The following is a 26025-nucleotide window of genomic DNA, read 5'->3' on the forward strand; positions in this document are numbered from 1 at the left end:
GTATAATTATCTATTTGTATTACAGTAATGCGTAGTGGTCTCAACAGAGATCAAGACCCCACTGTACTAAGCACTGAACAAACCCAAAGCAAGAGACAGCCCCTGCTCTAAAGAGCTCACAATCTAAATAGACAAAAGAGACAAAGGAAATATTTTTATCTCCATTTTACAGATGGAAACTGAGACACAGATAATAAGGGCCAGATTTACAGAGATCTTTAGGTGCCTAAAGATGCAGAGAGTTTACAAATGCATCTCAGCAGGGCGGGCACCTCATGCCCAATGACATCAGTGGGAATTAGGTGCCTAACCTACCCCTGTTTAGGGGCTTTTGGAAACCTAACTAAGTGCCTTTCTGTATCTGGTGCTCAGGACTTGTTCAAGGTCACACTGGAAGTTGGTAGTACAGCTGGGGAATTGACTCCAGCTCTGCCACAGTCCTAGACTGGTGTCTTAATTTCAAGACCATCCTTCCTTTTATAGGCCTGATATTACTTCCATTGAAGTCAGTGGTTGCTGGATATCACTAAATAAACTAATACTCATCATTTTTATAGCACCCCTTGGGCCTGTTTTTCCTCTCACTTAAAACCGGTTTGCATCAGTTGTAACTCCTTTGGCTCCACTGCATTTACACCTGCTTCAAATCAGGCCCAAGATCTTCAAAGAACTTCACAAATATTAACAGATTAATCCTCACAGCTCTCCTGCAGGGTAGTTGTTATTATCCCTGTTTCACAATTGCTTAAGTAGCTTTTCTGAGACCACATGGCTAGTAATAGAATTCTGGGGAGTTCCTGTCTCCTGGTCCTGTGCTTAGACAACTAGACAACGCTACATCCCATTAGAAGTGCACACTCAACTTCAGTAAAAGGCTGCATCCAGCCAAACCTCCTCAAAATACCACCATTGCTCAAGGATGTACAATGCATACACAGTAAATCAATATCTATGAAGTTTGCTATATCACAATAGCCCTTGTAGTCCCTAGTTGCAAACATCATGCTGGCAATTGGGGAGTTAACAAATCTAACAATGCACCACACAAATATAGTTCCAGTCGTGTAAAATTTGGAGAAGGTAATGTGCCAGATGCTTATAAATACTAGATGTACAAATGCAGTAATTGAGTTTCAGTTCTTGAATCCAGGGGAAAACTTACTTGATATGGAAGAGTGACTACTTGTCTCTGGCACACCTGCTTCAAGTGTTGGAGCAGAAGATGATTCTCTTGGCATTTCCAGAGTTGAAAGTCCTTTAACAGTAGGATCTGCAAATGGAAATGGTGCTTAAACTCTGAGTACATTATTTAAAAATCAGAGAACATTTTTTCATCAGCTTTCTTCTCTGATTACCATTTTCACATCTTTTCAATGTTCCATTTGCCATCTGGCATCTCCAGTGGATTTACACATGTGGTGATATTACAGGTGCACAGGGAGTGGTTTCTAAATCACTTTTTAAAGGAGGCTTGTGTATAAGCTTCTTGGAGACTATTCATATATAGTACATAATATAATGAATAAATGTACATAAAAGCCCCTGACTCTGATCTCAGTTACAAAGTGTACATCAGGGCTAACTTAATGGAAATCAGTGGCGTAACACTGGTGTAAATCCAGTGTAAATGATAGAATGCCACCACTCTTGCAATATTTGATATTATTCTTAAAGCCTCAGTTCCTAAAGTCATTTGATTGTAGAGAATCTCAGCTTTCATTTAAAAAAAAAAAAAAAAAAAAAGCTGATTGCCATCATAGTTGCCAAGCTTGAAAACATGAATCCTAAAGAACCCCAAATCTATGATTTTTAAAAAATCTCATGATTTTTAAGCTAATCTCATGATTTCTAAACAGCTGAAGTTATCAAAACTGAAAGAATCAAACCCAAAGTCTCTCCAGGTATCTCTAGGTGTCTTCTGCAAGCACAAAGTAAGTAAGAAAATGTGAATTTATATATTATTATAAAAAGTCTCAAGAAGGAACCCATGGATTGCTCATTTGAAGAAACAGATCTGGATATTCCAGATGGGAAACGAATTTTGTCAGAATCCTTTCCAAAAATATTAAGGCATGCAAGTTTTAGCATTTTGCAATAGGTGTTTGAAACTGTAACCAGCAAATTATGATTAGGTAAATTGGCTTGATGTGGTTAACTATAATAAACGTATTCACAAACTTCTAAACTAATAAGGATGATAAAAGAAACATAAAACTCTTCGGTAACAAGATATGTAACTCATCTGGTCACTACCAGCAACATACAGTATTATAAACCAAGGTCATTTAATGGGACATTGTGAATTGTGAATTTTATGTCCCTGTATAATAATACACTCAGCAATGTGTAATCATGTTGCCCTTTAGTGGCTAAATATTCTGACACTAGGTATGGTGCTAATATCTCTAATGTGTGTCAGAGCTGGGAGAACCCTTCCAGTTCAACAAATGCTTGTGAATTTATGTGTGAAAACCAGTTCTCATTGATTTGCAGACTCTAATGGTCAAAAAGGGGTTGAGTCTGAACAAACCCAGGTTTCCCTTGGCCACCTCCCTTTGCAAACCTCTACAAAAGATTTAGGATCAGTTAGTTCATTTTCAACAGGTTGCACTGGTTCTTTGGCAGACTGGAACCACAAGTGGGAGTAGGCTTCAGCCCTGACAGAACACCAACACTCTGATAGCAGTTGAACACAGTGACCCTTGCAAAAGTGGTTTATAGTTATCACATCAATCATAACATAAAATATAAAACTGTTCTCATTAATGGGGAGTGGAAGGGCAATTACCGGAGGTGAGGCTATACATACACAAATATCAGGTTTCACTTCTCATGCAACAAGATAACTCTAGTCTTAAGGATATTTTCCCTTTTAAACCAGTGACACCATTAATTATTATATGTGATCCACACTGTACAATAAGTCCCCAATAAGTGAATAATACTGAGGGAGGGTACTAGGCTCCTGCCCCTAAAGTCAGAGAGAAGTAGAGCCAACATACATTTTTAAAAATTCTTTCTGGTTTTTGTTGGAGGCTTAGTGTAATTTGAGTTGCCTGGTTATTGTTTTATAGGCTTAGCATAGTTTTAGTTGCTTGCTTGGTTATTTTGATTTTTGTAGTATGATATTTTTTGGTTGGCAAAAATGAATAAGATTATTAAGTAATTCTGTAGATGTTTTAATTTTTGCATATTATGGCACATAACAAAACAAAATATATAATATGTAGATAACGGTAATGGAAATAAGTTATTTTTGAATGTTTGGGGGTATTTTTTTTAAGGGGCATATTTTTTAAAAATTATTAAATGCTGTTTTAACTATTTTAATTATTATAATAAAATAAAATATAATTAAAAATTAAAATTTAATACAAATAATTAGCATATATAATAATAAATAAAAATAATTAAATAAAAACTTTATAAAAAAATATAAAAAGTTACTACTTACTTAAAGGGGTGCGCTTTATTAACACCTGACTTTGCAAAAAGTGCTGCCGGTCAGACTAAAGAATTTACTCGCTTCCTGGCGGGGCCCCTAAAAAAAGCTGTTCCTGTATACAGCCTTTTTCTACCTGGCTCAGAGCACGCGACTTCTCTCTTGTGGAGAAACCAAATGAAAATACTTTGTGCAGCTGAGATCAGTTCAACCAATCAGGGATATAGCAGAAATATCATGTGATCTCTCCCAATTAACTGGGGCTGAACTTGAAATATACCACAAACAATGGCCTAATAAAGTTAATGGATATCCAGATACAGCAAAAAACAAAAGTGTTTGCAGAAAGTTTCATGGGAACATTTTGTGAAGAACAAACTTGAACTAAATCTCTACTGGTTCTGAGAGAGCCTGAACTCAAACCAGAACTGACTTTGAGTTAGATTCCAGAAGCTAACCGTCTGCACAGCCCTAGTGTATCTTCTTACCATCTATTGGCTGCAGCCTGCAGAGGAAATAAGTTCTAAAAACACTGAGTGACTGTTGCACAGGTTAGACTGATAGATTTTAAGGCCAAAAGAGACAATTGTGATCATTTAGTCCATATGAATAACACAGGCCATAGAATTTCACCCATTAATGACTATATCAAGCCCAACAACTTTTGTGGTTGAACTAGAGCATCTTTTAGATATGCCACCACTCATACATGACACCTGTGTAGAGAGCACATTCCCAATTGATTCCAACATGTTTGACAGCAAATTCACTGAGGAGCAGATGCTCTGGAAGGGTACATCTACATGAAATCAGTTCTGACATTTTATATCCCTGCTGTCTGGCATGTACAGAGGACTGAGTGGACAAACAGATACATTACTGGAAACTGAATAAACAAACAACAGCTTTTGGTCTGGTTCGCAACTGTACTCACCTGTCTCTTTCTGCTCTCCCAGCTTGTCTACAACGCTGAGGGAAACGTCCAGGTATTCTCTCTGTATGGCGCTCACCGCAATCTTCCTCTGTTTTCTCTGCCTGGGAACAATCTGAATCTTAAATTCTGACTCCTCAGCTTCTTCCTCCTGTTTCCGTTCTGCATTTTGTTCTGTATCAGATTCTGTGTTGGCGTCAAGCTTATCAGTTTCTGTTTGGTTTTCAGGGTCTTCAGGAACCCTAATAAGGACAGGTTTCACATCTGAACTTGGAACTGGTCCACTAGATTTAATTTCTTCCAAGCTAAGCTCAGAGTTATCATCAAGGGACATCTCAGGGAGTGCAAATGACTTTTGCAGCAGGTCTCGCTTTTGCTTTAGTGTTAGTGGGCTCCCGCAGGGCACACCTTGAAGCTCCTTTAGCTTAGATAACTCTTCAACGTCTTTTTGATCTTTGGGAGCTGTGGAGGGGATTTCCTTTTTTCCTAACAAAACATCACTACTTGCATCCTTAGATGTAAAGTCTTTGGAGCAATCCTCAGTGCTGAACTGCACAAGGTGGGTTGCGCTGAGGCTGCGCGCTGAGATGCTGATGAGAGATGAAGGAGATGACACAGCAGTTTTGCCAGAGACACCATCATTGAATTGGTTCGTTGTTTCTTCTTCTTCATCACTCTCCACTATTCTAAGGGGAGGAAGTGGTTCAAAGACTAGAGAGTCACTGTCTGAAGTGGAAAGGATTGAATGCTTGTCAGGCCCTGATGTTGAGTCAGAGGACAAATCTATCAGATCTAAATCCTCTCTAGGAACAGAAGGTTTCACTGGAGAATCCACTTTTACTTCATAGGTTTCCATGCAGTTTAGTCTGACTTCTGGTATTACAGGTCTCCTTATTTCCTGGAAGCTTTCCATAATAGGAGGATCCTCTTGTGTTTCTGTATTTTCGGTCCTGGTGGAAGAATTCTGTGTAGGTCGTCCATAATCATTCTGTCTATGTGTGATGTAAGCAGCAGTGGCAGGTGGTTTATCTAAATCACACCGGTCTATGCAGGACTTCCTACGATGTTCATCTAATGTAAACAACAGGGAGTCTGCATTCCCTATATCAAGAGATTTTTGTTTTAGAGAGCGCAGTTTTTTTTTCTGAATGCTTTCTTCTCTCACACAGTGTAGAATGCTGTCTTGTAACGCCCCAGTTTCTCTATATTCAGCCAGTTCTATTTCACCTGATTAAAACAGAAAAAGCTAGTACTATTTTACTTGGAGATTTTGGGCAGAAAGCACATCTTCATCTCATAGTTCAGCACGACTGACGTTTCAAATACAAACCCAGTGTTAAAACAGTTAATCTTCAATCTGGGATTTGTTTTCATCTCAGAGTCATACTACAAAGAATTTTGCCACAGGCAGCAAAAAAGCCACTGCGCAGATAACTTTACTCAGACCATTAGATTGTGAAAGCAAATTCTCAGCTTCCATCAGATGTACCCTTAATAGAGTTTACTTGTCCTCTATATTGAATAAAAGATGGTGTGGGGAAAAGATTTTATTGGCATTCATTTGAGATTGCTGCATTACTTATGAGTGGTGAAGTCACGCAGAATTTATGTGGGTCATCCCGAACGTACATCACTATCACCTTTCCCCATACCATCCTGTATTCTGTATATGGCATACACCTTAGAGAAAAACAGTTTTAGAAATATTTTAGAGCGTTTCTAAAACATTATTATTATTTGCACGGCTGTAGTGCCTACGAGCCCTGGTCATTATTGGTGCTATATTTCGACTCATTCTGCCTAGGAAACCCAATTCCAAAATCAGAAGGAAAAAATTACTCCAAATGTTCAGCCTAGAGATTGTCAGAAAAATATGTTTTGCCACTAAAAAAAAAGTTTTTAAAAGGACAGATAACTTTTTTAGTTTAAAATCTAAATTAAATGTATATTTAATTTAAAATTTAATTTAAAAAACAAAAAACTGAAAACTGAATCCTTTTCAGTTTTTGTCAAACAATAGTTGGTTTTTTTAAAGCAATGGAAAACCAAAATATTTTCAACAACATTGGCAATTTTTCCACAAAAAAATTTCTGTTTCATCAAAAAGTCAACTTCTGCCAGAAAAGAAGTTACGACTGAAAATTTTCAACCAACTCCAGCTCAACCAGCAGCAGAAGAGGAAAAATGTAGAAACTTTTCGACCTGACCTCTAAGTAGCTTTTCTATATATTACAGAGTCATGTTTTAACAAGTAACTACTGATTTTGTGGCCCAGCATGCCTTAAAGAGGCCTTATTTCTGAGAAATATTGAGCATTCATTCTCTGAAAATCAGACCCATGCAAATGTGTGTATGAGAATATTAAAATGATGCAAAGTAACAAAATACACATAAATTACGGTTCGAGCATGAAACAAGAAACAGATTATCATATTTCTGCACAAATTTACTCTGATAAAAATTCATACTTCTCTGGGCATTCATCTCAACTGGTTGATATTTCACCATTTTGCTGCCACCAATTCTTTTCAGTCTTGCAAAGAATGTTTGAGACTCTTTATTGCAGGGTCCAGTTGGTGTATCATGAATATCAGATTCATCAAAGACACTATCTTCCTCTGCTTGGGAAAGAAAATATTATTGCTCCTAACAGAATGTCAGGCCTTGCACAAGAAACAGAGTCTATGAACCAAATCCTCAGCTGCTGCAAATCAGCTCTTAAAGAAGAAAATACAAAATACTCTACAGGTGTGTAAAGAAACACATATCACAGCAATACCATTGAAAACACACTTTACAGTTTGAACGATTAAGGTCCGAAAAGTAAGGAATAGAATTTTTTTCTAAGCAATTAGTGTTTCTTGTAGTATTCACCACGCACAGTCACTATATATGGTTAGATCCTCAGCTGGCATAAATTGGTGCAACTCCACCGAAATCAATGGACAACTAGTACAGTGAAATACAGCAGAGTTGCTGGGAGGGATAGTGGATACTGGGCAAATGCATCCTCTGCATAAGGACTATTGCTGACTGAGATAGGATTACTCATATTGCTGGTCCTCTGAGCAGGAACAAAATGTAACCCTGCCTAGCATTTGCTGATGACAGTGGCATATGCATTATTGATTGGAGGCTAAACACGACTGCTAATCTGTAGACCGCACTGCCCCTCCTTCCCCTCCTCCCCCCTCTCCTGCCCGGGATATGGGGAGAGGGCCAGCCTTTCTGTTTTTCAAAACACTATGGAATGATCCTGGCCTGCTTCTTGCGGGTTTGGGAATAACAGTTCTATACTCCCTTCCTGCTCTTTCACACTAGTGAGCATGGATGAGATTCATCCCTCAGTTTAATAATAACGCTCTGTGCTAATATGATAATAGTTTGACCATATACCGACCTTTTCCTTTGAGCATTGCAAAGCACTTCACAAAAGCCTGGCAGGTAGGTAAATAGATTCTCCCTACTTTACACAAGGCAAAACTGAGATAAAGCATGGCCCAAGGCCACACAGTATATCTGGGTCTGTAGCAGAGACAAGATTAGAACTCAGGGTTTCTTCAATCCTTACATTCTTCTCTAGGCCATGATGCCTCAAGTATCTAGATATCCCTTAAAGATGTCCTTTTGGATTTCTAAATGTCAGCCCACAAATTTGACTCCATTTTACAGTCTGGCATGTTGCCAGCTCCCCTCACTATAACTTACTTGTACAGATCAAGGCAAAGACAAACAGACGGTGAAATTAGTCCAGAGTCAAGTGAAGAAACAAAATATTCTGAGCCTGGTTCTCAGTAACATTAAGGCTTCTTCACACTGCCTAAGCAGCATAAAGGTGTCTTAAAGTTGTTGTAAATATAAAATATATAATTCACATCCATGTGAAGGTCCCTTGCAAAGTGGTGTAAAGGAGCCTGAGTGTAAATGAGAATTTAGGCCTCTGTTTGACAGACATGTTTATCTTTCAACTTTTCAAAATGCCAAGCACTAAGCAACATGCAACAAAGCAGAAAAGACAAATAAAATGACAGACTGGACAGAAAACACATTCTATTTTCACTCATTTTGTCTTTTATCCTGCAGGGACAGACGTTTAGGAAAGTCTTGAGTAGATTTCAATCACAGTGACACCAGATAAACTCTAGGTAACCAGCCCACACTGAGTAAAAGAAAAGTTTTACAAACTGAAGGTAAATTTGCCCCCCTCCGTAAGTATTTTTCTCATGTGAGAAAAATAGATTGCTGCATACCAGGAAAAGTCTTTGTCAGATAAGAAAGTAATAAAAAATTTACTAAAAGGCAGCTATGTTTTATCATCAACAGAATCCCTCTAAGAAATTATCAAATTGATTTATTACATAATAATACATTTTGCAATTGGATAGGTTCTCATCCAGGGTTATCAAACAATTTTTCCAACACTAATTTACACACTGCCCCTGCATCACTGAACCCATTTCAGAACTGGTAAACTGAGGCACTGAGAAGCTAGCTCACCTTCGTAAACACAGACGGGAAAAGCCAAGAAGAGAATCCAGGAGTCTGACTCCCAGTCCTATGCGCTAACCTCTACACCACACTCCCTCATCACCCAGGGCTTACTGAATTAAATCAGTGGCTAGTGCAGAAGTTAAAATATTTAAAATACCTTTTTCCTTTTCACTGTATCGGCTTATGTTACTGTTATCGCTGTACAAAGGACCAGCAGTGGCATGTGGCTTGCAGCTGTGGTACTGGGCATTTAGTGTGTTGACTGTTATGTGGATCAGATGCAGCACAATCTTGCTTATGTCACAGTCTCTGTAGGGATACTGTTCAGTGAAAGAAATAGATTTTATCTTAAAAACGAACTTTTCTTCTTGATTTGTCTACAGTAAGTCCTTCCTTTGAATAAATATTTAGGCAATAATATAGAAATGGGCAAGCATATTGTCATCTGGTGGCCCTTGGCATTCCTATGTTCTTATGTTTCTAAATATATGCTGGAAAGCAGGAATATTCCTCAGCTTTGTAAAGAGTGATTTATAAAAAGAAACTGATCTCTAGCTAAAACATTTTAAAGGATTTCCTATGAAGATAATTTAATATATTATTTATTTGATTTTTGTAAGATAAAGCATGTTGTTAAAGATACCTCAAGAGGTCTTACCAGACCTATTTGCAAAATATTTGCTATTTCATTGATTTCCAATACCTCCATTTTCAGGCATGTCAAATCTAACCACTAGCATTGTGATTTAGATGTCAAATTACTGACAATACTTCAGATCTCAGCTCCAGTAGGTACTTTACTGAAGTTATGTTTTTTACAACTCCCCTAAACACATCAATTAAACTAAGAACTTAAGTTTTTAAACTGACACTATTAACTTAAAATTTAGACAATTTTTAAAAACAAGTTAAAAGTAGCATCAACTATTACATCTGCCTTTGAGTCCCCCTTTGAGTTGTGTGGTTTTACAACTCATTTTCCTATTTTCAAAACCATTTTTCTTGCTCAAGTCATTAGGTGAAAGACCACATAAACAGTGGGAGAAACTGACTAGCTAGCTGACTATACAGGATAAACAGTTAAACTAATTCACACAAATTGAAATTAAATACACAAAGTAAACAAACTGAAAGGAGAGAGAGAAAAAATGTTTCCCTCTAATCCGTTTTTATAGGCTTAGGTACCACCTGAAACAAATTTCAGACTGAAATGTGAATTTTAAGATAACAGCACTCCTTCAAGACAACTAACCTTGTAAAGGATGACAAGTAATGCCTTTAACCACATCTGCCGAATGTGAGGTTTGATGGTCCAAAGGGAGCAGCGGGGAGGCTGCTGGAAGTAATGTCTTAGTTGAGGACAAGTGCAATACTTCAGCACCTGAACCACTAAGGGGAGGAGATGTTTTCCCAGATTAATGTTATAGTCCATCACCTGAAATGAATATTCATTTAGATTTTAGTGCACCCAAAAAAAAATCAGCTCTATTTATGTTAGCAATAGCCATACTACAACAGCAGCTTAAATACTGGCAAGGTGAAAGGAAATTTCAGCCTGAAGGGAGTTCCCATAATCACCTAGAAAGCTTTCCGGAAGTTTGCCATTTTGTTAGCTCTTTGCATGGTATCAGCATTTACTACAACACTGCCACTATTCCATTTATCATATCAAAACACACTGTTGGCAAATTTTCAAACCTCACCAATTAAGTTGCGGAGACAATATATGTCTCAATGCCTGCTGTGGCTGCTAAATACCTTTTTTGGGGTGCAGAAATTGAGGATCTGCATCAACAAATGTGTGTCCATGCACACAAATGCAACCAGTTTGCAACCAATGAGTGCAGCCTAGTTTATAAAATGTAGCTCTGCAGTTCAAACTCCATCTTCAGTTACAATAATTCTTATCAGCAGAGTTGCACAAGAGCAAAATAAGGCAGAGACTCTCCATTTATGTCTTGTGCTATGTTGTGAGGCAATGGGGGGGTGAATATTTTTGGGGATCAGTGAGCTGTGTAAATAAGTTTTGAACTATAAACAACTGAATGTTGCACATCTCTTGCTTAAATACCGTCCTGGTACTAAAGGATGTGAGCATATTTACTCTTTTAATATGTTGTTCAGCTAAAACAACTTTACATTCATATGCACTCCTAAGAGCCTGAGTCACTTTTGAAAAAAAAAAGAACTTAAGCTCCTAAGTCACTAAGGCACTTTTGAAAATTTTCTCCAAGGCCTCACTATGTTATATGCCACTTTCCAAACAAAAATGACCAATGACGTAAAATCAAGTAAAATGATTCATCCTGTAATGAGACACACTTTTGAGCAAGAAGTGTGTTTAAAAATAGCTCTGGCTAGCACAGTCTGAACTAGTAGTGTGCATGACAAAATATATCATGCTGCAACACTCTTGTATAATAGCATAGTTTGATCATGGATGCACAGACAGGATCAAAAAAATTATACCCATGTTGCTTAATCAGCTACAGCTTTTGCCAGCTTTCATGATCTTATCATAAGTCTTGTGATAGTAGGTGTTTTCTTCAAGCCCCAGGTTTGGGAGTCATGTGATCAGCTGAGACGCTCATATTTCTTTGTAAAAAAATAAGTAAGTTTCTAGTTCTCCTGGTTGCAGAAAAAAGTTTGAAAATGTCAACTATAAAAGTTCCAACATCAGGAGGCTAATAAAAAGTATCCAACTTATTTTTAACCTCATGATTTTTAAGTCAATCTCATCATTTTGTGAGCCTGACTTATTGATTTTTGAATACTTTGGGTTAGCAATGCCTCAGTTATAAACGGATGGACTCATCACCTCACTTTCAGCCCTACACACAAACACACATTATTTTCCAAACTTACCCACTGTTAGGGGTTTGCATTCATTTTTTGATTAAAGTAGCAAAGACAGGACTGTATATAAAAACACAAGATTTAGCTCCCAAGCTCCTGCCCGAGTGGACTGACTAGGATTTTCTCTGCAGAGTTTCCTGTTCTTGTCTCTATTGCTCTCTTACTTTAACTTTTAACTTCCTTGAGTAGAGCTAATGTGACCCACCTTGTCTGCCTACTAACATACATAGACTGTCAGATGAATATATAGTGCATCTCCATATATGGTCCTAGAGCCTGACATCTGATTGCAAAAAGGCTGTTACATGGTTCCTTCTGTAACATGATTACACTAGGATTTGACCAAATCACCCACACAGATAAGACCCAAATCATGTTATAACAAGGTGTCTCAATGCAGTACATTTTGTAATGCAGACAGGCCCTGAAGCTAATGGCACTTTTCTATATGTTGTATTAAAATTTGGGAACTCTAAAGTTATATATCCTAACTACAGCTCAACCCTAGGACTAAAAGCACAGTCTTACCAAGTATTACCAAGGCCCATCTGTGCCTTTCTTTTTTCCAAAAAGAACTGTCCAATACCACCATCTGGTGGGATAACATCAACATGATTTTTATCTTGTACAATCTTATCTCAGTGTTTGCTGCTAGGAATAAAAGGTACTTATCTTACCAAAACAAAAAAGAATCAAAGCAGCAATATTAGGATGTAAGGAGCTGAATATTAACAATAACCTTTGGAAATAATGTTTTCTTGAGCTAAACCTTTTAACCTAGTCTGGAAGTTAAAGCTAATAAACCAGCACATTCATCCAGTCCTACCATTTGCCGAACTGGCAGTAGAAAGTAAATATTTATGTATTATGTGTTATGTTAATATTGTACCTTACAAAGTTCCATATTTTGCTCTTCTTGTGAGCAAAGGCCAGTGCTGCAATAAACAGTGTGGTTATAACAGCAAAGGAGATTCCCTATAGAATGCTACTTTTTATCATAACTACAAAAAATCATAAAACAAATTCCAAATGAATATTTTAAGGCTGAAGACATGGAGTAAAATCCTGGCCCCAATAAAGTAAATGGCAAAGCTCCCATTAACTTCAGTGGATTCCACCCATGGACCTAAACTTTCAAAAGTGAATCGTGCTTTTGGGTGCCCCACTTGAGACACCTTAAATGGACCAGATTTTTAGAGAGTGGGTGTTCAGCACTTCTGAAAACCAAGCCTTTTAAGGTTGTCTCAAGGGGGGCACCCAAAAATTCAGGCAAGCACAATTATTAGTTACTTTGGAAAATTTAGTTTATGGTTCTATTATCTAACGTCCACCTTTTAAACCTTCAAGCTAAATACAAAAGGCCTGAACCTCCTTTCACATATATCAATATAAATCTATAGTAAGTGAGAGGTGACTCAGGGACAGTATATTGTGATTGCATCTTGATATGTTGGGTGTGCAGTTTATACCAATGCACCCTGATCTAACTGCCTACCTGCACATGTACATACCTGGTCCGCTTGTACAAATGTTATTTTGCCCATGACTGCATGTGCATTTTGCAGATTCATTCATTGCACCCTGCTTTGAAAAACTGGGTGCTTCCAATGTATATAACAAAAGAGCAGATTAAAAATGTGATATTCTTGCATCTTTATTGGGCCTTTTTATGTTTTATGGTTATTTGAACTACTGACCATTTTCCTCCCATGAAATTCACGTAAAGGGGGAGTTTTAATATGTCATCAAAAGCAATAATGATACTCTGCAACCATGTAGCACCTTTCAACCAACTCTCAAGGCACTTTACCAATATGAATTAATTAAGCCTCACAAGACCCTTGTAAAATAGGGAATTATTGCTGACCTCATTGTATAGATGAAGTAAGTAATGCACAGAGAAGGAAACTGACCTGCTCAAGGTTCTATACCAAGTCTATGGTGCAAATGGGCATAGAACTCATGAATTCTAACTTGCAGTCTCTGGCTTTAACCACTTTCCTTCCTTCCCCAGAGCAATAGCACTAGAGAAGGTACGTTATATGATTGGACTGAGCCTTTTGAAGGGTAAACAAGCAGCACAGCCCTTCTCTCTCAAATTCATCCACTTATTACAATGATAGCATATATCTGAAGGTATTAGGTTTGTTTACTGAACACTCAACCAGCATTTTTGTACTGTAAAGGAGACTGCCTTGCAGACATTTCAGGAACCCCAGACAATGGTAGCTGGCTGGGAGAGGTATTCTGGTGCCAGGTCTTTGGATCACCTCTGCCCACTGAGAATAAACAAACTTACTTGTGCTATTCCAGCAATAAATGCATTAAAACAAGTTGAAATGCGCATTTTCTGAGGTGCTATCATGAAGCATCCTTCTTGTTGATCATATCCAAGCAAGACATAGAGATGGCGCTTCACTGTGTTGAAGGCTTTAGCACTGCTGATATCTGACTCAGCACTACTCTCATCCTTTGCCATAAACTTCATTAGCACAGTAATCAGCTGGTGGACAGTCTGATGATCAATCCCAGCATCCTCTGGAAGAAGATCCTTTATTGTATTGTCATTCTCTGGGGACGGTTGTCCTATCAGCATAAGAAAGACATTGATGAAAATGACTGCAGTGCAAGGCAATGAAGAATCAAGCCAGAGACCTCTTTCCAAGAGACTTGTCCCACTTCTGCCCTTATAGGGCGCATGTGAAGTCAATAGGAATTGTGTGTGCATTTCTCAGGGCAGTAATCTACCGTTGCCTTAGCTGCAAAGACCCAGAAATACTTTAGGTATATGAAATTAACTCTGCATTCTGTTGAAATCAAAAGCTTTTCAAGTCCTCAAACATCCTCAATGAACAGTCACGCTGTAGGGGACTGATTCTGATTTCCTCACACCAGTGTAACTCCACCATGTTCTCTGGCCTTACTCCTGGTTTATACTACTGTGAGCAAAAGAAGAATCATACTTTACAGGTTAAAGCCTCAGCTGGTGTAATTCATCATAGCTCCATTGACTCCAATGGAACACAATTTACTCCAGCTAAGGGTCATGCCAATAAAACTTTAGACGGGAAATCCTGCATTTGATCAAATAGAGAATGAAGGATTCTCCTTCTAACATGCAGTGTATACTTTTCTCCAGACACAGAAGAATAGCGGATTTACCAGAACAGATTGTGCCATTTTAGATTTAAACAGGGAAGCCACAGCTTCCAAAGGAACACAGAGACCCTATCATCTAATGCTGCTAAGTAAATCCCTAAAATGTACACAGAGTGTGTTAAAGGTATGCTGTCTGATAGTCTAAGCCAAATTGTTGTTTATAGTGTAGCATAGTATCATATTGTATTGTACATATTGTTTTACGAAAGGTAATATTTAGTACAAGTATTGTCATGACTATTTTCCAGTGAAAGAAGTTGGATTTGATCATTTCCCTGTAGTGCATGCAACCCAAATAGTAATGCATTTTGTCAGAGCATGACAATCTGAACAAGAGGGAAACTGACTGAGCATCATCGTCCATTTTGAATGAATGCAAAAAGGAAACAAGCACCACAGAAAATTAGATTTCTAAAATTCTTTCCATTTCCTTAATCGAAAAACCTTTTCAGCAGCATTTTCAGGAAAGGAATTTTTTTAACCCATATGATTGCTAACCAGTCAATGTCCCTTTCTTTGGCCCAGAAATATCAGCCTCCATTTTACCATATGAATAAGTATGTCTTTGTTACTGAGACCCTTCGCACTAGAGATGAAGTATCAGTGGTAGTGAGTACCTACAACTCCAGCTGAAGTCAATAGGATCTGCAGCTGCCCGGCACCTCTATGTATCAGGGTCCTTTTACAAATAACAGTATGTGAAGGAATAAAGCATAAGTGTTGGTAGAGAATGTAATGTAATGTAATTCCAACATGATCTGTTTAAATATTGATTAAAATAAACTACTTGATGCATAATTCAAGTGCACAGTCTTTTCTTCAGGTATGAAGTAAGGCTGCAGCAGTGGCTCCTGTGCCCCACAGGGCTGGAGCTGGGGACTGAGAGAGAGCCTGACCTGCACTCACCTCAGCAGTGTCAGCTCCTGTGTCCTGCAGGCTTGGCCCAGCTCCACACGCCAGGTGTTGTGACCTGGCACACAGGGCCTCAGCACCACTCTGACTCAAATTTGGCCCCTGACCTGAGGAAGAGCTCTGGGGAGCTCGAAAGCTTGTCTCTCTCACCAACAGAAGTTGGTCCAGTAAAATATATTACCTCACCCACATTGTCTCTCTGATATCCTTGACCCTCCTTGGTCTTTTAGAATTCAGTTGAGAGTGATAACCTTTCAAAGCAACTCTACAGCAGAGATATAATTCTCTATTAAATTCTATTGAATACTTTCTCTAAAAAGGACATCAGTCTAATTCAGAAGATTTTACAGTTTTTTCATTAGCCCCCTACTGGTTTCATCTCTATTAAAATCTGTGTGCCTTTTCCATAAAATAAAAAAGGCTAAGTATGGAACTGAATGAGTCATTAATGTAAAAGAGGCATATGGCTCTAAATCTACCCCCAAACTGTCACATACAATTAAATGAGTAATTAATCTGATTATATTATCCCTTTTACTTTTGCTCATTGAGCTGTGTCATTCAGAAACTTGGAGATATGGAAATATTCAGTCTTGCAATGTGTATACAGTAGTGACATGAGTTAATGGATCCTTCCAAGGACTTTATTCTGAGCTTTCATGCTCCAGAGGTAGTATTATGCTCTAACAAGCATAAAAAATCCTTTAACTGGTACTTTTCTCTGTTATCAGCATTCATTTTAATGCCACTGTAAATTACACCAAGGAAAACAGGGGCGCAGATCCTCAGCTGCTGTAAATTGTCATAGCTCCACTGAGGATCAACTCCAGCGTATGTTAGTTACATTGTCCTCCTCCCACTGGCTAGATGCTTATTCTTTAGTCATTATTATAGGGTAATCCATAAACAGTGACTATTCAGGGATTTGAGTGGTATTTGGTTTTATTTGTTTTTAAATCTCTAAGAGTCAAAAGATCTAATGTAATAAACAGATATTTAGAATCCAGGAAGCCTTCCCCTCCAGTTTGTAACTGTTCTAAAGTATGTCAGATTTGGAGACTAAATTTCTTGCTCCCTAATCTTAGTCCCTTTCATCCTCAAATCATCTGACGACTCATCACAATATACCATGAAACACCAAACCATGATTAGATAGTGCCTCATACTAAACATGGTCTCTTTATCTTTCAGTATAAGCCACTCAGTAGAATTCCTGCCTTCTCTGACACGCTGGGTTGGAATGCTTAATTAATCAGCGCCTGATCCTGTGTCCCTGATTCCCACAGAGCCTCCACTGTTTCAACAGGAGTTTTGACTGAGTTAGGACTGCAGGTTTAAACCTAAAATGATGGAGTGAGCAGGGATGAGGATCAGATCTTTACTTCTACCTTTTCTCAGTGTAAGAGAGATCTATGTTTTTTTATATCAAATGTACAGGAAGTGTTTGGAGCCATAGGGGTTCTTTGGAAAAATCAGTCAAGTTTAGTATTGCCAATGTTCATGAGTTAAGCCTCCAAAAAGCATGAGATTTTTAAAAAATATAATAAATGTTAGGTTCCTTTTGGCTGCTGGTTTCCAAGCCTTTGGAATACATTCGGGTAATGTGTTCTCCAGAATCAGGAGGGCTAGACACTTCCAATTTTTTAAAATGAAAGCTGAGATTCTCTCATAATCACCTGAATCCAGAAGCTGAGTCTTTAAGAATAAGATCAACTATCATAAGACTCATGACACAATCATGAGAACTGGCAACACTAAGTTAGATAATGTGAGGCTGACACTTCCCATGTGATAAGGACATTGACCTTTGTAACCCTGACTTCTGCCAGGTGACTGGGACCTGATAATAAAAAATAGTCACTTGCCAGCACTCCTGCATATCACGCCTTTATTGTAGCACCTTTTATCAGACTTATGTGACAAAGTGTAAAGGTGTTCTGGCATGTAAAGGCTCACCTGGTTTCTGCCTGTCACATGGTTGATCTGGGCAGGGTTATAAAAAGAAGGGGATGCTGGTTCAAAGGAGGCTACCATCGAGCAATGGTGTGCCCTCCACCCTTCCCAGGTCGCTGAAACTAGAAAGGCCTTGCATTGTTATCACCCAATAGTTTGAGTTGATTTGTTCTGGTTTTGAACTTGTATTTTAAGAAATAAAGCTAGCCCTGAAGAAAGGGATGTGAAGAGACCTGTAGTTGGGACTTTATTTTTCTGTCCCCCACCGGTGACTCTGCACACTGATTTACAAAGACAGCAAATAATATTACAATTAATTATTATTACTAATTATTATTATGTATTGTGCCGTGCCAGGCACAGAACAGACCCCATTGTGCTTAGTGCTGCACAATCCCAGAACAAAAGGACAGTCCCTGTCCCAAGAAATTTACAATAAGTATAGGACAAGAGACAGTAAGTGGAGACAGACTGACAGATGAAGAGGTTATAACTTACAACAACCTGCAGGCCAAAATTTTTCCTTCTTCTGGTACTCAACATTTTAAGAAAGAACCTTTTTGATAAACTAGTGCCTGATGCAAATTATATCATGATTTGGCAAAAGAGAATGCATTCCTTCCCTTCTTCCTGTACCCATTATACACCCCTTTCTTCAACAGAGGAAGTACCCACCTGGCATTTGCTCTGGTGTTCCACCAAGTGCTGGAGCAGACTGCTCCTGCCTGGTCAACCTCACAGCTAAAAGCACAAAAAAATCTCTGTTTCAATAAGCAATTTAAGCTGTTTCCAACTTAAGCTTCAACATATGCTTACCGTTAACCTGAGTTGTTATGCAGTGAATGAAACAATTTAGAAGATTTATTTTTGTGGAGTAGTGGTTTTATACACTGTATCCCATAACTCTAGTTTATTATTCAGTTTTTCTGGTCCAAGAGTCATTAAACAATAAGGACTCGTGCAGGATCCAGAGTTAATCAATACAAATTATGTAAGATTCACAGAAAACTATAAGCAAAATAATTTTTGTTTTAATTTGGTTCTCTAATAATTTTAGAGAAAAAATTTCTAATTAATCTTGACAGTTCATTAGCACCCAAGACTCAGGTTAATGTTAACAAATCCTATATTATAAGGGTTGGGGGGGTATTAAAAGTTGCTGAATTATCTTTAAAGTACAGGACTAATAAATATATGTAAAGTGCTCTAAAAATGAAAAGCAGTAGCTTTAACTATCATTTTTCCTATAGTATCTGAAAAATATTCTAGTCATTACTATTTTTGTAGCACATATAGCCAAGAAGATTTCAATAATCTGTTTCTTTGTATGTAAATGGTTATAAAAATGTTTTGTATGCACGTTATTATTCCGCTAAAGAAATCTGCCAATATAGAACAGCTGCAAAGATTTTCTTCTTGTTTGTAAAGTGCCAAGCACATGTACATTGCTGTATAAGTTAACAAAAACATATTAATTAATAATAATCAGTAACAACTGAATCACTTTCCAAAAGCTACATCTAGTTCTTGTCCCTGTAGACAATACATTAGCCACAATACGTAGTTAAAAACTATCTACAAACTTGTTTCAGAGCATATCATTCTATCAATAAAACAAGTACAGAACAGAACTGGAATGTTGTCCGTGTCGTTTGCAAAACACACTGACTTCTAACTACCTTACTAATGTTTGACTCAGTTTGAAATCCAACTATGCTAAACTGGCCCAACTGGATGAATACTGAAAGTCCCATTGTGTATTCAGCAACAGGATGCAATCTTAAAGGAGAAGATGCAGGCTTATCACAAAAATATAAATGGATACTCAACGGATTTTGGTGGTTAAGGTTTCTGGAAGGGAGAGTGCTCTCTTTGATTCCACAGGTCCCTTCACACTGTCCCTCAGGGAACGCACGCTCTTCTGACGATTACGTGCGAAACGAGCCCTCTTGATCTTCCACATTGCTGTATCACTGAGGTTGGCGACATTTGTCCGAACAGCAGTGATCGCTTTACAAATGCAATCGACCAAGTTAGGATTCATTCCACAGCATATTTAGTGCAATCCGGCAAAATGCCACATGTAGGCAGACCCCGAGCCCCACTGAAGTCAACAACCTTTTATATGGGAGCAGCGGCTCCCGCTGCAAGTAACTCATTGTATGATCTGAATCAGCAGTTGTCAAACCCCAAACAGTTTACACACATATTTGAAAGAATAACTTTGTCTCTTCTCTAAATATTAGAGATGGGACAAAATGAGGCTCTTGAATCCAAACTCTTTTGAATTGCAGATGTGGACGCATGAGAATTCACTGTTTAAGAGAGCAGAAATCTCATGAGAACAGCTCAGAAAGTTTCAGTGCCATCAAACCAAGCTTAGACTCCAGGCCTTCTTTGGCTTCAGACTCAAACTCTGATCAGCCTACGCCTAACTCAGATCTGCATTTGAACACTGCCCCCTGGGTCCTCTGACGAGGGTTCTCCTCTCCCAGGAGATTATTACCCGTGCACTTCCACTAGCTATAATAGAGTCATTGATGATATACATCTAGGAACATGAGACATTCAAGCCCTTTGATTTTCACAGTACAAGAGATCCAAAACCAGATAATCAAATCCCCCAAACACTTTATGGGTATGTTTGGAAAGGCAAGGAGCAAAGGGGCAAAAGGTGGACATCTGCAGCATATTTATATATTAAATACTCCCAAATATTCTTCATCTTAAGTTATTCATTGATTTGTAATTTTTACAAGAAATCTTGTAAAATGATCATACAAAGACAAGTGCAATTATTATTTTGTCTTAGCCCATTGGAGTATGGAACAAGACAGGATCTTATGGACATCTTAACAGGAAGCCAGGTATGTGCACTACCTCTGTTCACAAACATCTGTTACAGGCACTGTGGGAATTATTAACTGTTGCATGGGTCCCAAGTACTTGTCACGTTATATCACCATCCCCATTCATCTGTTTGTATCTTTTGGACTGTATGGCTTCTGGGCCTGGAATTGTCTCTTTACCTATCTTTATACAGCCCCCAGCCAAATGAGGCCAGGACATGACTGGGGCCTTTGGGAATAATAATAATAATAATATATTGAGTAGGGAAACTCAAAACTTATCTACGCTGGGGGTCAAGAACAGTATTTGGGGAACTGGTTCTAAAGAAGAGTCTGGCTAACTCAGTTTGACCTTGACTTTTCACAGAACCAAATTATGTTTCAACCAAGTCTGAGAACCATGTTTTAACTAAAGCAGAACATGGTGTCCAAAAGCCTTTAAACATAATGTATCCTAATCTAATCTAGGCATGCTTACACTGGGTTATCCACTTCTAGTTTAACATGATTTTCCACATTTCAGGAAAGATGTGGACAAATTTGAGAAAGTGCAGACAAACAAGACCAATGAGGGAAGATTGAGAAAATTGGGGTTATTTAGTCTGGAGCAGAGAAGACTGAGAGGGGACATGATAACAGTTTTCAAGTACACAAAAGGTTGTTACAAGGAGGACAGAGAAAAATTGTTCTTGTTAACCTCTGAGGACAGGACAAGAAGCAACGTGCTTAAATTGCAGCATGGGCAGTGTAGGTTGGACATTAGGAAAAGCTTCCTAACTGTCAGGGTGGTTCATCACTGGAATAAATTGCCTAAGGAGGTTGTGGAATCTCCATCATTGGAGATTTTTAAGAGCAGGTTAGGCAAACACCTGTCAGGAATGGTCTAGATAATACTTAGCCCTGCCATGAGTGCAGGGGACTGGACTAGATGACCTCTCGAGGTCCCTTCCAGTCCTATGATTCTATGATTACACCAGTTCAGCAAAGTTGGTTAAAGCCCCACTGCAGATGGAGCCTTCACTTCTCTCCTTCCCTAGTTCAGGGAGCTGAATTCCAGCAGTGCCGAAAGGTAATGTGTTTCTGATTCTGCTTACTTGTTGGAAAAGGGAATTCTTTGTTGCAGTCCAGATGAAGCTGAGCTTCCAGAGAGAGTGTTTCAAAGCGATTCACAAAGAACTCCCAGCTCAAAGCCGGAATGTCCTGCTTTAAAAAATGAAGGAGCAAAAGCTTGCTGAGAATTGTGGGTCTGTCTTTGACAACTGTATCAAACTGGAAATCAAGGCAGAGGCACAGACCCTGTGAAGAAAAAAAGAACAGAACTCAGATGTGAAGAGTACAACAAGTGTTCTTTAAAATAGAGAGACAAACTTCACAACTTCTCTACTCAACTGGTAGAGAATAAGGGCCTGTTTCTGGTCTCTCACATGTGTCAGTTGGGAATAATTCTACTGAAGTTGATGGAAAACCAGTGTAAGTGAGGGGAGAATTAGGGCTTCATTGTTTTGAATGGGGTTTTTATTTTAAGAATTATAGAGGTAAAGGGCAAAATTTTGCCCTATTACACACAACACACAAAACTCTCCCTGGTCACACTCTGCTGCTCCATTGGTTGCAGTGAGGTTATACCAGTGCCTTGGCCCCCAGCCATTTTAAAGTAGAGGAAGCATCTCAGAGTTCTGACATGCAAAGCATATAGAAATCAATGCAGTGCATTTGGAAACAGTTTCAAATCCACCATTGCTGTGACATCCCTGTCAGGCAGAAGGGCATTGTGGACATAAGCAATGCAAATGTGCATACCACTTAAAACCTTTTGCCTCAGGATCCTTGGGCCAAATTCTGCCTTAATTTTCATTCATGCAAACCCATTGATTACAAGGAGTCTTCAAAAGTAAAGGGGATACAGGGAATCTGGCCATTTATTTCCAGGAGAGCATAGGAAGTTGGAGCACTTAACTAGAAAGCCTGTACTATATTTTGATAAAATAAAATGAATGGAAGCTATTGGAAGGCACTTTGCTTGCTAACAGGAATCCAAGGAGTTTGATACAGTTCATGGAGAGTGGAGTCTGTTGAAACGCATACCACTAGAAATGTATGTTGCCTCCCATTAATCCAATCAATAAAATATGATGGGAATTTAGCAGCAATTCTACTGGTTCATCTGTTTTAAGTAATCAAAAGTGTTATTGTAAAGATTTTAATAATTACATAGATCAGTGCTTTTCAACCAGTGGTACAGGTACTCCTGGGGGTACGCAGAGGTCTTCTGTGGGTACATCAACTCACCTAAATATTTGCCTAGTTTTACGACAGGCTACATAAAAGCACTAGCAAAGTCAGTACAAATTAAAAATTTCATATAGGCTATGACTTGTTTATATTGCTCTATGTACTATACATTGAAAATAAGTACAATATTTATATTCCAATTGATTTATTTTGCAATTATATGGTAAAAATGAAAAAGTTAGCAACCTTTCAGTAATAATGTGGTGTGATACTTTTGTATTTTTATATCTGATTTTGTAAGGAAGTAGTTTTTAAGTGAAGTTGAAACTTTGGGGTACGCAAGACCAATCAGACTCCTGAAAGGGGTACAGTAGTCTTGAGAGCCACTGACATAGGTCAGAATTATAGGTTTTGATCCTGGCCTTCTAGTGCACCCAAAATTCCCATTGATTTCAATAGGAGTTTTATGTACAAAAGGAAGGCAGGCTCAGGCCCCAAATGGGAAAAATAGATTACATGGTTAAAAGTATCAAAGGCACTTAATCTCATAAAATGCTGCTGTGTTTTATTAGCACAAGAATTTTGAGTTTAGTGTCAACATTCATGTTTGAAAAAGACAACAGACATTAAATATCTAACAAGTGCAGCATTTGTAGGCCAAGTCTGTCTTCCTCAACAAGAAGACCTTTGGCCAGACCATAAAGAAAAGTCTGGCTTAGGCAGTTATTTGTAGCCTTTGGCATATGCAATCAATTTATCAGAACATAAGAGGACACATTTTCAAAGATTTACACAGGATTGGAGCTGTGCAACTCCCACTGACTTCAACAGAATCCACATTCCCTGAGCAGTGCTTTGAAAACCTGCCCCTTATATAGTATAAAATAGCAAACTTATTAAAACTGCATTTTATGGGCAACTGTACTGGAATTATTACTTAAATACCTTTTTAGTTCTACCTACTAGAAATAACTGTTACCAGATATTGTACTAAACTTTTTAATGAGAGTTCTTCATCTTGCTTATAAATGTAGGTCCTGATCCTGCAAAGATTTATATATGTGCTTAATTTTAAGCATATGAGTAATCCAATCAGGGGGTCTTCTCATGTGCTTAAAGGTAAATATGCATATAAATCTTTCAAAGATCGAGGCAATACGTAGTTTTGTTTTAATAAATTTTCTGCTACCAGTTAACCTGTGAGTAAGCCCCTTCATGTTCAGCTTTATTTTGTTTTAAATTCCTGGGAATTTATCAGTGTTTACTACAAAAAATAAAAAACGGGTGAAAAATCAGTGCAAAAAATTAACTTCACAGTTTTCTGGTAAATACCAAGGGATAGGAGGACAGAAAAAACAACATAAAGAGAAAAGCAAGAATACTGGAAGTAAAAGGAGTTTAATGCTGTGGTTTATTTTATGAAATGTACATTAACAGTTCATATATGGATGCACGCACATGCGTGTGTGTATCTACTGCTACCTTGCCTTACTTTAACAAGCAACCTCACATTTATACTTAAACTAATTTATTATTAGCATAAACACATTTACCTCATATAATGTATTGGATTTTCTTAACATAATCAGTATTTTCCTCTCCATGAGTGGTCCAAATTTAGGATGAAAATCAGTAAAAATTGAATAATAGCTTTTGTAAAACCTGGGAATTTTTCAGTAAAAATCAGTAAAAACTGAAAACGAAGGGCCTTATCTGTGTGTCATTAGATTTTTTAACTATAATATTTTCCCCAGCATTAAAAAGAAAATCACCCCAATTTGTTTTACCCTTATAAAAATAATTATATTTTTTTCAAGTAATAGCTCAAATGCTGTAGAACCTTATTGTAAGCTCTAATGTTTTGGACCAGAAGACTGACACTTCCAGAATCTGCAAGGGTCATTTTGCCTCCCTGTCAGTGAGCTACTGAGATTCTTGAGATAGTGTGTTTTCTGAGTTTATTGTGATGGGCCAAACTCCAAATCATGGATCTGAACACTCTCGAACTTTGGAAAGAAAACTAGTCAGGATCCAGTCTTTGTCCCTGGGACTCATCTCTAGCTTTTATTCCGTATGGCAAACTTACCTGCAAAGCTGGCCTCTTTATGGTATCAAGTAATAACCCAGCTCTTGTAGCCACTGCTGGGTTGACATCCTCCACGGCAGTCAGAAAACAGCAGAATGCATGAGCCAAAGAATATTTCAACAGGTGATTTTTTGTCACTGAGTGAATATCCAGAAATCTGCACAACACAGCCACTTTCTCTACTGCAGCAGACAAGCCCCCAAACAAAGAGAATAATCACATTAATATAGGAAGTGGCCTTTCCCCCTGTGTTTTGAACCATATATACAGGCCTGTAACTCACTGAAAACAACAACAAAGAATAATTGAAACATCAGCTTATTTCCACTTTCAGCTTTGCACATTTTTTATCATTACTTCAATTACTTACAGTTTCCCAGAAGCTCCCCTACACTACAGCCACTTCTAGTCATATTGCCGGAGCAAAGTAGCTCCAACGCCAGCACAGCCAGCCACAGGAGGATGAGTCCAGTGCAGGAAGAGCTTTTGGAGGCACAGAGCCAGCACAGTTGCTCCTACACCATCCAACCTGCCTACAGTTGGCAGGGCTAGAGGAAAGGGCTTCTAAATTCATCGATTTTAAGGCCAAAAGGCACTGTTAGGATCATCTAGCCTGACTTTCTGTATCACACAGGCCAAAAATATTCACCCAGTTCTCTGCATCCTGGTAATTGCAAGCAGTTATAACGGCCCTTTGGGAGCACTGGCAGACAGCAGAATTGAAAGCAGCTTTTAGATTGACCATCCTGGTGCACAGCTGGTGACTCCTTTAGACACCACTCCATCCCCTTTTCCCAAGCTGTGCTGTGCATTCCTTGTCTGCAGCCAAGGATGTGGGGCAATAATTCCAAAAACAAAATCCAGAGGGCTTCAATTTCTTCTCCCTTACGCCGGTGTAAATTAAAAGTAACTCCATTGAAGTCAGTAGATTTACATTAGTGTAACACCAGTGTAAGAGAGGAAAATAAGGCCCACTGATTGTAATAGCTGTTCCTTTCTTTTCATTCCCCTATTTCAAATATCAGGATCATTTTGATTTGAAGGCAGTCCTCTTTGGAACAGATGGGAACAGCCACTGCTTCTTGGTATTAAATCTGAACTAGCACCATGTGCC

General features: G+C 38.3%; 1 protein-coding gene across 2 annotated transcripts in view; it reads right to left on the minus strand.

Moving 5' to 3' along the window:
• Nucleotides 1-26025, minus strand: part of UNC79 (unc-79 homolog, NALCN channel complex subunit) — a 139361-nt gene that overhangs the window by 56083 nt on the left and 57253 nt on the right. The window contains exons 24-33 of one of the 2 annotated variants that reach the window (XM_067547040.1): nucleotides 24912-25093; nucleotides 21688-21889; nucleotides 19575-19754; nucleotides 18420-18485; nucleotides 14020-14306; nucleotides 10117-10299; nucleotides 9022-9184; nucleotides 6842-6991; nucleotides 4377-5600; nucleotides 1163-1270 (exon numbers count right to left, since the gene is read on the minus strand). In XM_067547040.1, the coding sequence (XP_067403141.1) occupies nucleotides 1163-1270; nucleotides 4377-5600; nucleotides 6842-6991; nucleotides 9022-9184; nucleotides 10117-10299; nucleotides 14020-14306; nucleotides 18420-18485; nucleotides 19575-19754; nucleotides 21688-21889; nucleotides 24912-25093 (2745 nt within the window). The remainder of the gene's footprint in view (nucleotides 1-1162; nucleotides 1271-4376; nucleotides 5601-6841; nucleotides 6992-9021; nucleotides 9185-10116; nucleotides 10300-14019; nucleotides 14307-18419; nucleotides 18486-19574; nucleotides 19755-21687; nucleotides 21890-24911; nucleotides 25094-26025) is intronic. The other variant, XM_067547041.1, reaches the window with a different exon arrangement.

The sequence above is a fragment of the Emydura macquarii genome, unplaced genomic scaffold, assembly GCF_026122565.2.
Source record: "Emydura macquarii macquarii isolate MOO-44397 ecotype Brisbane River unplaced genomic scaffold, CSIRO-AGI_Emac_v2 contig_1229, whole genome shotgun sequence".
Taxonomy (NCBI): Eukaryota; Metazoa; Chordata; order Testudines; family Chelidae; genus Emydura; species Emydura macquarii.